Here is a 15,472-nt window from a genome sequence, read left to right on the forward strand (position 1 = left end):
ATATTCCGTATTTAGTGCATTCTATTTTGGAATAGTTTAAAACTGAAGTTCCAAAAATATGTTACCCGAGGATGGCGTATACATTAGGCTGAAAGCATTAGTGTGTAAGCAAATAAATATGTCTCAGCAGCCAAAGGTGTTTAGTGATGATTTTAGTACTTATTCTTTCTTCTGAGTATGAATTTGGTTGCATACAAAACTTTATTATATCACTTCATTTCTATTTTATTAATATATATCAAATCATTATTAATAAAGTTTGATAATAATAATAATATATTAATAAATGTTAAAATAAACTTAGAAAAAAATTAAATAAAAAATCATTTTAATGCAGATAATATTCAAGGAATCAAATATGAAAGTTAATCACTTGTCTCTTATTTGCTGTAGATAAGCTTCAGCAAATCTGTAGTTCAGATAGACATTTGCAAGCAAAGCAGAATGCACAAAAACAATTTATTTTCACATAAAGAATTTGATTCCTACTTCCATTTTGCACAACTAGAACAGCAAAATTAACAATCGTGCAGACTGCAGCAAACGTTAGAATAAGACAGCAACTGATAACAGCAAATTTTTAAGGCTTACCTTGTCCGGTTATTTTTTCTGAAAAGAAATTTTCAAAATTATTTATAATACTTATGATATAATTAAAAACATTCTTTGTGGGTGCATTCTTTGTTTAAAATCTCTCTTTTATTTCCAGAGATTTGTTATTCTGATTAATGCAACTGTTTTTTTACAAGTGTCTTTTCACTTTCAAAAGATCAGTATATTAAAATGCAATTGCAATTTGCAAATTAAAAATTTGCCGTAAAGGGCATCATTGATGATTCAATATTCATTTGGCTTTCTACTTTTTGTCAGCAATTTATACAAACTAAGCATTTAAAATAATCTGTGCTGGTTTGACTCTATTAATTTCTAATATTCTAAACTGATTAATTTATTTCTAATTATTTAATTTAATACGAGATGGTGTTTAATCACCTACTTTTAATCCAAATTACAAATATTTACAATTAATTAGCCATATTATATAATATAGCTCAAATAAAAATCTAGCATTAATTACATTACTACTACAAAGATTTGTGATATCTAAAATTTTATCATTAATGACAAACAACGGTATGAGATTAAAAGCATCACTGTATTACATGATTTCTTTTAATCTCCCATGCATCATCTCCTCAATGATTTTTAACTATTGATGTTGATCAATACAAAACGGACAAAACACTTAAACCAGAATATATTATCTCAAATTAGTCCTTTTACAGTTGTCTTCATCTGTTTATAACAGACATCTTTAGGCATATATAATGCATAACTAAACAGACAAATTAAAATCAAATACGCTTTTATGAACAAATTAAAAATTCAATTTGAGAAACTGAATTTGTAATTTGAGGTAATATATGCTGATTTAAGTGTTTTTTCTGTGTTTAAGTAATATATTCCAGTATTAGAAGAGTAACTGATATATATAAAAGGTAACAAATGCTTATAACAGGAATTGCTGATGCTGATACAAGTTGGGAGATTATTTAATTATTTTGTATGCTAAAAAACTCCATATTTTAAATATCTTTAAACTTTTCTCCTTGAAACTGCAAGCTGTAGACAAACTATGAACCGACTTTAAGACCCTGGTTAACCTACCCCTTTACATGGTATTACATTCTAGCAAGTTTGCCAACAACACTGAGAAAAGGATTTCCCAAATCTTTTGTTAGCCATTTAAATTTGAAATTTCATTTCTTACGTGTTATTAACAGTCGATGGATTTTTTGTTGGATTCCCATTCATTTCACATTCAGAAGTTTTGATTGACTGGCAAATTTTAATTTAGTTTGTTCTCACTGGTTAGAAAAATTCAATTGACTGATGTTGATTTCACTACAGTTGAAATATATGATCTTCATAGCAGAGAGATTATTCTTTTGCATCTACTATCTATATCGTAAGTTTAAAATTTCACGTAAATACATCTAAATATCATGTACGTACAATTATAAATATCTTTGATGTAATTTAATGAGTTAATTACAATAATATTTGAATTTTTACTTATCTTTATTTAAGATTAAAATGGCCTAGTTTAATACTTTGAATTCTAGTAACATATCTTCCACCTTAACTGTATTTTATAGACTAAGCAAACATGGTTACAATTTGAAATAATTTATTTCTTGTTTCTTTGATTTAGCAATATGGAATGAAATAAAATTGCTTTAACCAAGTTGTGTTCTAACAAAGATAATATTAAATGGACATGAGACAAAATTTATTTGATTAATTATTAAATATCATGACAACCATATAAACTTACAAATTTGTACATTTATATAGGTACTAAAGAGGAATAAATCATAACTCAAATTCTTGAGAATTTTAATACTGTATACCATTATATGTATGTGTACATGCTGGTGTTTCATAGGTGTATAAACATTTGGTAATCTTGCATCATTAGAACTGTGGTGCATCGGTAGATAAATGGATATATTTGTGTTTTCTTGATAATCTTCAGCAAATGTATAAAAAAATATACAAATAGACCTAATTAGTTTGTTATGAAGTTTTAAGAGAATATAATGAGCTGAGACGCAGTTCTGTTTTGTTCATCCAATGCAATTTGTGATTTAGATTTTGTTTTCCAAAACTCATTAACTATCACATTAAATTTTATTATATAAATACCGTATTTTACAGACTATAAGATGCACCTTAATTTTTAAGCAATTTTTAAAAAAAAATACCTATAAGACGCTACAGACTGTAAGACACACCTGAATTTTGGAGGCAATTTTTCGAAGAAAAAAGTGCATCTTATAGTCCGTAAAATACGGTATGTACTAAATGCTTCACATTGATTTATCCCAATGTTATTTAAGTTATAAAATGTTACATGAATGGTAACATAATGTGTGACAATCTCCATTAATATTTAATACTTTATTTTTATATTATGTTATTTAATCAACTCTATGTGATCTTCATATTGTACATAATATTGAAATAATGTATTTTTTAAGTTTTGAATAAAATTTCATTTTGTTTTTGTTTTGCTTCATTTTTTTCTTTGTTAATGACTACAAGACAGCTGTACATTAAAGTCCCATACAACGGAGGGATTCGTTACGCATTATAGGAAATCGCGTTATCGAAACCTGAATTATCACACAATTTATGAAAGTTTAAACCTTGGCCTATAAGTTGAAAAAAAAAAAAAAAAAAAAAAACGTATACCTCCGATCGACAAAATTTGAGGGTTGTTGCTTGCTTTATTTGCGCGTTGTACGGGACTCTACTGTAAATAAATTATGGGTGAGATCCTGCTATTATCACATTGCTCTCTCTCTCTACATAAAGTATATAAAACCTATTCATAAATATACATAAACTTCAACATTTATTATTAATTAAACATTAAAAATAACAAATATAATTAAAAAATTACACAAAATAAAATTTATAAATTAGACACACCAATGAACTCTAACTTAGAATATAATGAAATTACATTTTTATAAATATTCAAATTATGCCAATTTCTTTAAAATTTAATTTAAAAGATAGGAAAATTTTTGTTCGAAATTTTTGTTCGAATTTTTGTTTGAAACTTTCAGATCAGCTAGCTACTTTGATTAGGCTATTTGATATTAACTCAAGATCTAACAAATCAGCAGGTACATTTTGTAAGTGTAAATTAAATTTCTCAAGAAACATCATGTTTTTTGTGAATAAAATTAATTTATTTTGTTAATATAGTTACTAACTGTTTTTGAAATCTTGAGTGCAAAGGTATAAAATTTATAGCAATATTAATAGTGACAGAAAGCATTCAATATGATACCTTCCCAGTTTATCACATTACAGTAGAGCGTTGTTTATTCGAATCAATTGGGGACTGGGGTTGTTCGGATAACTGATTATGTACGAAAAAATATATTAACCTATCTCACGTTGAAATTTTTTTCTGTTGCGTGTCGCTACGTGTTGAATTTTTGTCGATGTCAAGTCTAACGTAAATTTTTTAAAATAATAATCGTGGCTATTGTATCGTTAAAAATTATTTCTTTATTTTGCACAAACAAAATAAATATATTGAAAAACAGAAAAACTATATTTTGGAAGTTAATCTAGTATCAAACATTCAATTCAGCATGACATAGTCCGACTGGAACACTCAGATGAACGATGCTGTACTGTACTTTCAATTAAATTATGTGAAAAAACTTTCAAATAATATGAAATTTATTTTTATATAATAATTAATATTATTAAAACATTTTATTAAATAATAAATGAGATACTTCAATAAATAATAAATTGAGATAATATACTTCAATCAATAAAAAACAAAAATTGCATATTTTATTTGAAAAAATTCTTCAAAAATTATAGAACTGAAGATGACAATTTACAGTATATATAATCATGTTTATCTTAGGCTTAAAAGAAACTATTTGGTTGTTAGAAATAATAATTCAAAGCATCAAAGTTTAGGCAATAAATAAATTAAAACTTTCAGATTTCAAAAGGTGTTGATAATTTAAAAAGTTTATTTTTAATAATTAATTGTCAAGCTTTCTTAAATATGTAAAACACTATTTTAACAATGCATTAAATGTATGAATATATGAAAGTTATTTTGAAACAATACAGCATTTTTAAAATTTTCCATTTTCAACTGCAGAAAAATTTTAAAATTTGAAAATTACATAGACCAGGAGTGGCCAACAAGTCTATCGTGATCGACCAGTCGATCGCTAGCAATGTCTTGACTTAATGTATTATATTTGTAACCAAATGCAACAGTATGCATGCAGTTATGACTCGACTCATAAGCAGTGCACCTTGTACTGAAACACAGTGTATAAACATAGTATGTATTTCACACCTCCCCCTCCCCACTTAGACTATGCCTATGACAACAAGTCAATCACAACACATTTTTAAGATAAAAAGTAGATCTTATGTACACAAAAGTTGGCCACCCCTGACACATACTATAAACTGATATTTTCATAAAAATTATGCGCTTAAAATACACATCAATCTATCATCACTAGAAAAATCAAATGAATCTGATCTTCAGGAAAAATACTACCAATTTGTTTTTATAACTAGATATACTACTTATTAGTTCGTATGCCTCCTTCTTTAATTACAATATCAATATCTAAAATGTGTGCTGAGGTACTGCTATGTTGGTCTAGTTTAAGTGGCAAGTCATAACGATATACTACAATTAATTTCTAAAGTCATTAGTTAATGATTTTCTGTTTACCTATCTTGAATTTATTTAATTTTCTTTTTATTAATCAGTTAATAACTAATTTTTTAAAATCCATTAAAAAAAGCTTAAACTGTTCAAAGTTTCGTAATAATCTTCTTTCCTCATTTTATAAATCATTTATGCTTATTATTATTTATACTTATAAACAACTACAGTCTATATAATAATTTAATTTATAAATTGTCTATCTGTACATACCAGAAACAAACACAACAAAATTTCAAAATTAATCAATACTATTGATATGACCATTTAGTACACAGTTTAAAATACATTTGACTATTTGGCATACTCATCATTAAAATTACATCAATTTTTGTCTAAATTTAGAAGAATTCACCAAACTAGTATATCAAGGAAAGAGTATAATGTACTACTTTACTTGCAGTATATTTCCAAACAACCTATTTTTATAATTGATTAAAATTTCATGATAAAGCATTACTATGCATATTTTAATGAAGATTTTCTAAATGTTATATCTTCGCATGACAAAATATAACATGTCCAAATAAAATAAAAAATTTAACATTGTACTACAGCTACAATTTAAGGAAAACAACAGTTTAAGTAAAGCAGAAATGTTTTTAGACCAATTTCAGCTCACAATATCAATTGAAACATACACAAGATACACATAGTGTTCCAGAAGTATATGAAATGTAAAATTTACATACAATACTATATATAATAAATAAAATTATATTGAAAAAATCTTAATACACTAAACAATTAACAACAGTAAATATTAGAGGTGGGTAGTTCTGGGTTGAAACAGTTCCAGAGGAATCATAGAATCATACCACACTGAATGTCAAGATAGTTCTGGTCAGAGCTACCAACGCATTCTTTGTTTTGTACTTCTATACGTTTTCACGGAACAGTGAACTCTTCATCTAGATTTTTACTTGAACTAAATGAAAATGTTCTGTGAAGTTTTAAGACTAATCAAGTTAATTTAGAGTGTTTTAAATTTATAAAAATATTTTAAAAGTTTATCTTTTTATTAGAGTTCATAATTATTTGTTTTTATTAGAAACTAGCAGATATGTTCAGCATCACCTGGCCGTAAAGTAAGAAGGCTAAACATTAAAATGAAAACCATATTACATATTTGGTTATATTAGCCTATCGTTATGTTTATCGTAAATTGTCAAGGAGATTAAATAAGGAGAAGAGTGGGGTGTCCAGATTTCATGGAAGATTGTATTTTCCTTAGGATCCCAGAGAATAAGTACGAAAAATTTGGTACATATCAGACAAAGGGTTTAAGAGTTAATAAGGGGGGATGAAGTTAGGAGAGGGGTAAGGTGTCCAGGTTTCCTGATAGTCTATATTTTCCTAAGTCTGAATTAAACAAAAATAATTTTGAGTAGATTGACCAAAAATCTAAGAACAGAGAGATACAAACATTCTACTATATATATAAAACTAATGAGGGGCCACCTAGTCCAGCATTTCTCAAACTATGGGTCACATTAAAATTTTAATGGGCCGTGAAACGATACTACCTTCCACACACAAATATTTGTAATACTTGTATTATTGAAATATTCTCTAAACATTAGGAACAATAGATGCATATCTTAAGTACCAAAAATTTTTTAACAACTTTTTTTTTATAATTATTATTGTAATTTAGTAATAGAATGTGTGTATATGAACTTGATTTCTCTTTTCTACTTTGAATAACATCAAAATAATTTTTTTTGTATGGCTGTAAACTATTTTCTTGTTTATTCAAATTTTAGGTTTATTGTCATACATAACAATAAATTTAAAAAATAAACAACAGATGAATTTTGGCATTAGTGGATCAATAATTTTTAAACAATTTTTTTTTTTTGTGTATGTACAAAATGAAATTGACAAAATCATCTTACAATCTGAAAAGTACATTTTAAAATAGGATTTATTAAATTTATAAAAAACTTTAATATTTTTCAAAGTAAAATAGACTCTTGAATAATTTTGAAATAGTGTTTTATTTACACTTATCAGTCTTACATTTTTTCACAGTTAAATTTCAATAATAAAAACTGAAATTGAAGTAAGTTCTTTTTTACAAACTGAAATTGGCATAAACCACTCTTAATACAAATGTACTTTGATGTTACATTTCACATGTAGAAGTTATTATCATAATTCTTCTGGGACTGCATAATATAACTAAACACCTACTCAAAAACCTTTAAATAGTGCAGCCAAATTTTAACATTTCGAACGTTTTGAAGTTCTTATCGATAATGCATAATTTTATTTCATTATATATTATACAACAACTCCAGTTTACCAGCTTTTTTTAAAATTTCATATTATAAACATTTGGATTGCAGAATCATTACAAACAAATATATTGGGTTGCACGAGCAAAAAGTTTGAGAAACTAATCTAGTCCAATAGAGTAAGCAATTCCTACAGAACATAACAGGTTCAAGGAATTGTCTAGTGACTAGTCCAACTGTCCCATTAGAACAGTTCTTGTTCCAGAAGCAGAACTGAATTTCCCACCTATCTATTTAATTGATGTAAATAAAGACTATCATTATTAGTGTTATAAAAAAATATACTGGTATATAGTGAAATCGGCTGACATAGCAGCTTCAACATGGAAAAATATAAATGTTGCGGGTTAAATTTGTTGTGTTGGAAGTGCGAGTATTTTGTTGCAATAGAAAAAAATCCATAGAATCTATTAACTGGATGGTTTAGTTCAATTTAGTTTATCAATGCAAGTAGACATGTATGAACTAAACTGGTCTATTTGTGAAATAGGAGTGGTACTGATACAGAAGGAAATACATGTAGAAAGACTGTTTTCAGAAGAAGAAAAATACTTTTAAGTGGCATAACTTTTCTTCCAATGATGTAAAAACCATGGATTGTTGTTTTACTCACATCACAATCAAAGCTATCTAATTTTGTATCTCTAAATTTTGTTACCCTTTTAACAACAATTTTTGGGTTTATCATAAATGATTATACCTTTCATTTAATTACTAATTTAATATTATTAGCAAAAATTGTTTTCTTTTATTACAAAAGTTGTCTCAGTCAAAACATATTTCTGCTACACTGTCCTCTTCATGTGACTTTTACAGTAGATCATTAATATATCATTATAACAATTACAATTATTTTGGTATATAATTATCACCAACAAAAAAAATACAATTCTGTTGTTTCCAAAATGTCCTCCTTTGAACTCTCTATTGATGAAGTAAAATTTGGCTCTTCTTCATTGCCTGCTTCCTGATGAATCTTTTTATTGTTGGTAATGATAATCCAGCAATTTTCTTTCACACTTCATAGAATGAGCAACAGAAATGATAAAATTGCCATTTTCAGCTTTCCTGTTGCAGAAATGAATGATGTGTGAAATCTATTTTTGTTTCACTGCAAAAGGATTTATTACATGATATAACATGGTAAAACAAAGAAGCACACAAAAGAATACAAAAAGACAAATCTCATACTAAATTCACTACTAACAAAAAATAAGCACTTCAGCACAGCTTCCTTTCTACCTACTGCTCCTCCAAGACAAATCCAAGAGAGTTGGAAAAACAGCAGTGACAGGCATGCCTAAGTTGGTTGGACTACATATTGCATTCATTTCAAACAATATCATGAGTTGAAGTTGGTCTAAAAATGTTTCTCCTTTACTTAAACTGTTGATTTCTTTATAGTAGCTGCATTTTCTTCTCAATACATATAAAATGTTACCAAATTTAATAACGATAAAGACAAAAAAGAATTTGCAAACATCAAAATCCAATAAAAATTTTTTAAAATATTTTCTGTTATTAAAATAAACAAAAACAGTAAAAAAATAGTGATGTATAATGATTAAAATCTAAAGTCTTTTTTTAATTCACCTAAATAGATATTAAGATAAACATAAACAAACATACCATAGAGCCTGTTACCGGTGCGCGTCTTCTAGTAAACAGACCATTACGAACGTTTTCGAACTGTCGCGTTCTTCTTCAGGTAACTAATAACTCCTGAATGAATGCAATTCAAATTAAATTCAATTGGAACACCAGTCGGAACTCTATTGCATGGATATCAATAACATCATTCGAGCATGCGCCTCTTTAACAGCTGTAGATTATTATAAGTTCTTGTCTATGAGCGCCTGCCAGGCTGTTGACAGTGATTTCGTCCTTATGATTAATGCAATTACCATTTTTTACCATCTTAAAGGGGCGCATGCCCGAATGACGTTATCGATATCCACGCGATAGAGTTCCGACTAGTGTTCCAATTGAATTTAATTTGAATTGCATTCATTCAGGAGTTATTAGTTACCTGAAGAAGAACCCGACAGTTCGAAAACGTTCATAATGGTCTGTTTACTAGAAGACGCACACCGGTAACAGGCTCTATGGTATTTTTGTTTACTTTACTCCAGTGTAGTATCAATGTTGTTTAAGATAAACATAATTTAAATTAATGCTTTTTAAATTAAAAATTTAGAAAAGCATGTATATTTTAAATAATTTATACAAATTCCATGAAAGCAAAATAACCAAGAATATATTCTTCAGAAAATTAAAATAATTGTTTAATGTTAAATTGATCACTAACAATCTTATATGTAAACATAATAACAGTAGTCTTTAAATAATATCAATAATATAACAGTTTCTGCAATGCTGATAAATAATTGTTCAATGCCTGCAAAATATTTGCATATGACAAAATATATCATACCAAACACAACAATTGAAATTTAAAAAAAAAGAAAATCAACTGCATTTGGCATAATATAAAATTATTTTAATTTTGCTATTACTAGCAAAAGTAACAAAAGTAGCTCTTGTCTAACAAATATTTTATGCTAATTAATAGCCACTATACCTTCCTTTTAGTCTTGTAAACACAGTACATGTTTTGGAAATAAAAATAATAGCATTTTTTTCACGATATGTGTTTAAACCGTTAATAGATGATTCTCTCTCTCTGGTTATCAACTTCAATTGGATTTATATTTGCATGTGGCAAGGATTGGTAACTTACAGCCCGAATGCAGTTTTTGTCCGGCCCATACCTGAAAACAAAAAAACTGAAATGTGGATATTTTAGCGGTTGTATTTGTCTTTCAATAGGAACAGAATGTGTAAAAACATTTCATGTTAGAACTTATATTTATAAATTTTGTAGCAGTTACTTCATAATTAAAACAATGTGTATGGTTCTTTTATAGGTAGACTGCATATAAAATTGGATAAAAGCATTTTATTACCGATACTTTATTAATATTTAATTATTATAATGTTAGATAAGTTTTCTGAAAAACTTTTTTCACATTGCTTTAAGTTATTCTTATTTCCTAAAATGTTCTAAAATAATAAAAATTTTAAACTTATTCTTACATAGTTATAATCATATCAATATCAGCAAGTGTTTGCATGATATCATGCCAAAATAAAAGTAACACAGTTTATATAATTTTAACCAGTATTACTTATGACTAGATCTATGAAAAACAGGATTTTTACATATGAAACAGCTCACAAAGCTTAGTAGTTATATAATTAATCTATATATATAAAAACGACTGTTGTCTGTCTGTATGTCCTTCATGCATTACTATACTATTTATCTGATTGCCATGAAACTTTGGAAAGTTGTTTAATACACTCCCACGAAGGTTTGTGGCATATGTGAAGACCACCATTTCCCCCCTTCCAAAAATATCTTTATATATGGATTAAGGCTTTTATGTCCAACAGATGGCGCTAACTCTGACGACCTAAGTTTGCTTTTCTGTGAGAATGGATTAAAGCAGATCATTTTCTATCTATCTATATAAATAAAATATAACGTTCGTTTGTTCCTACAGATTTCTTTGAAATTTTGACACAATGTTGCATTCGAATACGCATGTGTTTTTATATAATATACATGTCAAAATTCCCCCCACTGGGGGGATGGACAGGATTAAGGCTTACCGTGAAGAACTTGGCTTCTATTATACTATTTTAGATGTGTTTTTTTTTTGCGTTTTAATAGGTTACATCAACAGAATATATACTAAAAAGGGATTTTTCGATATTCCCCAGCGGGGAGAGGGACAGGATTAAGGCTTACTGTGAAGAACTCGGCTTTTATTATACTATTTTACATGTGTTTTAATAGGGTACATCAAGAGAATGTACACTAAGAAGGGATTTTTTGAAATTCTCCCCACGGGGAAAGTGTTATACATTTATAATAGATACATTTTGAGCCACAACAACGTGTGGCCAGGTCAGCTAGTTTCTTTATAAAAGTGAATCTTATGAAAAATTCTAAATTATTCATGTTTGAAATAGTTTTGTACACTGAATGATTAACAATTAAATGATAAACTTGAAAAACAATGTATTGTATTAGAAAATTTAATTTGTAATATTTTTATGACATCAAGTCTAAACATAATATTTTAAAGTATCATAATTTCATGAAAATAACCCATGGTGGCATATGATCTGCAGAAAATTGCTAGAACAGAAATAAAACTTTTGTGTAACAAATCCCATCATATATCTAATGTCCACAGAACAGTCATTGAAAGCCACGAGGTCCAAGATATTAGTAATATTTGTATACAATTTAGAAAGTTTCATCTCAAAACATTAAAAATTTTTAGGCTGCAATTTGAAAAAACTGTAGGCCTGTAAATTCCACTGTCATCCGTCCATCTTTCCTTAATCTTGAGATTAGAGTTAGCTAGACGAAAGACGAGAACAGATATGGAAACTTAGGGCAGGAGGCCCTGATTAACTATATATGAAATTGCAATGCAAACCGAAAGTCATGTTATTTTAATTCAAAAGTTTTCCCCTGAACAGCACAACTCTATTGTTAAAGGAAAAGTATGATGTACAGGGGCAAACCAATTCTAATTTGAGGTGGAGAGCATATATTTTAAATTAAAAAATTGCAGCCCAGGATTGTGACAATGTCACAATAATTAATTGCTTGTTCTATTACACTTCATTTGTACAATTCAAATGTAATTATAAAATAAATAAAAACAAAATGCTGAGAAGAAATTTCCTAAACTTCACATGTAGAAAATACAAATAACTATGACAAAATTTTTTAAATCATATTTCATTACCATTTTATTTATCAAATCATATTAATAAAATATATGATAATAATCATAATAATATACATTAGAGTAAAGCATTCAACAGAATTCCACAACCATGGTATTGTATACATCAGCAGTTACCAACCTTTCTGACCTCAAACCACTAAACCCACAATTTGAATCCCACAGACCACTAGCATAAATTTTTTAATGATAAGAATTTGATACACAATGAGCTGTTTTCTTTCATCCCTCTTCCTGATATATAAAATGAAATATTCAATGCTATGAGTACTGAATGATATTTACAAGAATGCAACATTTTAAACTTGGAATTGAAATTCTTGCTTGCTCAGATTAAATGACTTATAGATTCCAGCTTTCATTTTGTTTCATTCACTTTGTGTCAATTTATTCTAATACAGTTTTGAAGTTTAGTAGACTATATTAGAAACTTTTCTATTAATGCCTTATAAATTTATTAATTAAAAACAATTTTATTTTACTCTATTTTCTTTTCTGTTTACTTATTGTCTTAACTAACTTTCGTTTCCTGCCATTAAAAAAAGGATTAATGTTACCTTAGGTAGCCAAGATGGCGGCTCGTCTCTAATTCCAACAAGAAAACAGTGGGACGCATGTTCTAACCTAACCTATTCTAATAAATGACCATAATTACAGTAGACCCCCCCCTATAACACGGTAGATAAGTTCCATGTTATATGAATCCGTGTTGTACGAGTCACTTAAATACATGAGCCAATCACAGCCCGTGTGCCAGGCTGTGATTGGCTCATGTATTTAAGTGACTCATACAACACGGATTCATATAACATGGAACTTATCTACCGTGTTATAGGGGGGTCTACTGTATTAGCAACCAAATTATTAGAATAGGTTAGGTTAGGTTAGGTTAGAACGTGCGTCCCACTGTTTCCTTGCTGAAATTAGAGACGAGCCGCCATCTTGGCTACCTAAGGTAACATTAACCAAAAAAAGAAATGTCTGAAAACTTACATATTTGCTTCTCTTATGTCATTTCCACTTCTTTAATTTCGTATTACTGTCATTACTTTTACATCCATGAATAACCTAATCAACAATTTCATTTTAATTATTTTATTTCACTTCATTTAAATTTATTGGTTGAAAGGTAAATAGTATTTTGTAGCACTATAATGTTATTTGAGGAACATGGGTAGGATAACAGGTTATGCTGGAATGAAGTGCAAAATTCAACCATAAGGAATAATGATTGTTGAATTGTTGAATGGTTGGAATGGCTCATCCCTATTTACACAATTTTGATGTACAAGTGATTTTGAAAAATGAGATACATAAATTGGGGATTATACTTTAATGTTTTATATGAATATGCAATTTATACATACTGAACAAATATATTATTATTAACAACAGCTATATACATACTCTAGAATATGTTTTCTGAATCTGCATTAATTTTATATAGACATGTAGCAATTATATTTATTTATTTCTATCCAACTGGTACATATAACTTAAGCCTCAATTGCCAAGTGTGTTTAGCTGTATGGCATATACAGGGTGGGTAAAAAGTCCATAAAAACTGTAAAACATTCATAAAAAATGGAAAACTTATCAGAATGAAATGTGGTTTGCATGGTAGATATTGTCAGCAAGAAAAGTTTTTGTTAATGGAGAAAAATTAGTTCCAAAAATCACCAATAGTTGGCATTGACACACAAAAGAAATGCAAGCAACAATGGAAATGACTTTCAATGTGTTTATTAAACAAATAAGTGTTTGACATGGCCTCCTCCACAGGGTATAAAACAATTTTCCTAAGTAACAATATCTGCAACTGTAGAACATTGCAGGCATTGAGTTAGTGAGTGAGGGTCCAGATGGGCAGATGTTACCTCACAGTGAATAGCATTTTTCTATTCCAACAATGTGGAAAGACCTGATTGAAACACTTGGAACATTAAATGCCAAAACCAGAAATCATATTCAAAATCATTTTCATTGTTGTTTGCATTTCTTGTGTGTGTCAAAGCCACCTATTAATGTTTTCTGAAACTAATTTTTTCCAGTTAACAAAAATTCCTGCCTGTGCCGATAATACTTAAGCAAACCATGTTTCATTCTGATAATTCTTCCATTTTTTATGAACGTTTAAAATTTTTGCAGATTTTTTCCCACCCTATATTTTACACTCACTGACAAAAAAGTTGTGCACCCAGATAGAATTATACAATTTCTGAAAAATTCAGTATGTAGCTATGTCCCAGACAGGTATGTAAATGATTATGGTTGTGATCTGATTGTACTCCATATTATGTCCCCAGAGTGCCATAAAATTGCTACATGAGTATCTTTATAAAAAGGCTTGCAAAGGTTCACTGTATTCAGAATTTTCAACGCACCTGTTGTTTGAAAATCTTTAAATGCTAGACATGCATGTTTGTTGATGCAGTCAGACATTATGTACAGTTGACAAAGTTTGAGAAAAATTGGGCTAAGGGAAGCAGGATAACCATTTTGACAAACTGCTTGCCATCTGAGCCATTCTGACTTTTGTTGGAGACAACGGATATATAAGAGCAAACATAAAGCAAGCAGATTCTGGATGCTACAGATAGATCACCAGGACAAAGGCATGTCTGATCATGAGATAAGCATGAGCAGCTGCAAACAGAATCTTATATTATTTAGTAAACCATCTTCAGAGTGTTATTGTCCATCATCCAGAGATAGGTGGAAGTCATGCTATAGTACTCTCTCTCTCTTCCTATACCACTGGCAGGCAATTAACAGAAGCAAATTTGCATGAACAGCAGCTGTTACAAATCCAGCCATTAGTACCTCAACATCATTAGCTTTTGCAGTGGAATGCCATGACAAAAAAAGCATGTACTGTTACAGATGGCAGAATATCATCTTTAGCAAGAAATCTCAGTTTTGTTTGAGAATGGATTACCACCATGTTAAGAATGTGGAAGACCACTGATAAGCACTGCCTTTACTGTTGAGCAGCACTATCTCCAATGCTGGTTGAACAAATTGAAGTAAAATTTACTGCCCTATAT

At 28.7% G+C, this 15,472-nt stretch overlaps 1 protein-coding gene across 4 annotated transcripts in view; it reads right to left on the bottom strand.

Annotated features, from left to right (window-relative positions):
- The window catches only part of LOC136980485 (uro-adherence factor A-like), a 147,246-nt gene that overhangs the window by 7,714 nt on the left and 124,060 nt on the right, over positions 1-15,472 (bottom strand). Inside the window, exon 15 of one of the 4 annotated variants that reach the window (XM_067276606.1) lies at positions 10,142-10,367. The exons of the other annotated variants lie outside the window; for them this stretch is intronic. Coding sequence (XP_067132707.1) covers positions 10,259-10,367 — 109 coding nt within the window. The 3' untranslated portion in view covers positions 10,142-10,258. Of the gene's footprint in view, positions 1-10,141; positions 10,368-15,472 lie in introns of those variants that run through there. 4 annotated transcript variants of the gene reach the window in all.

The sequence above is a fragment of the Centruroides vittatus genome, unplaced genomic scaffold (assembly GCF_030686945.1).
Source record: "Centruroides vittatus isolate TY-2023 unplaced genomic scaffold, ASM3068694v2 contig_7, whole genome shotgun sequence".
Lineage (NCBI taxonomy): Eukaryota > Metazoa > Arthropoda > Arachnida > Scorpiones > Buthidae > Centruroides > Centruroides vittatus.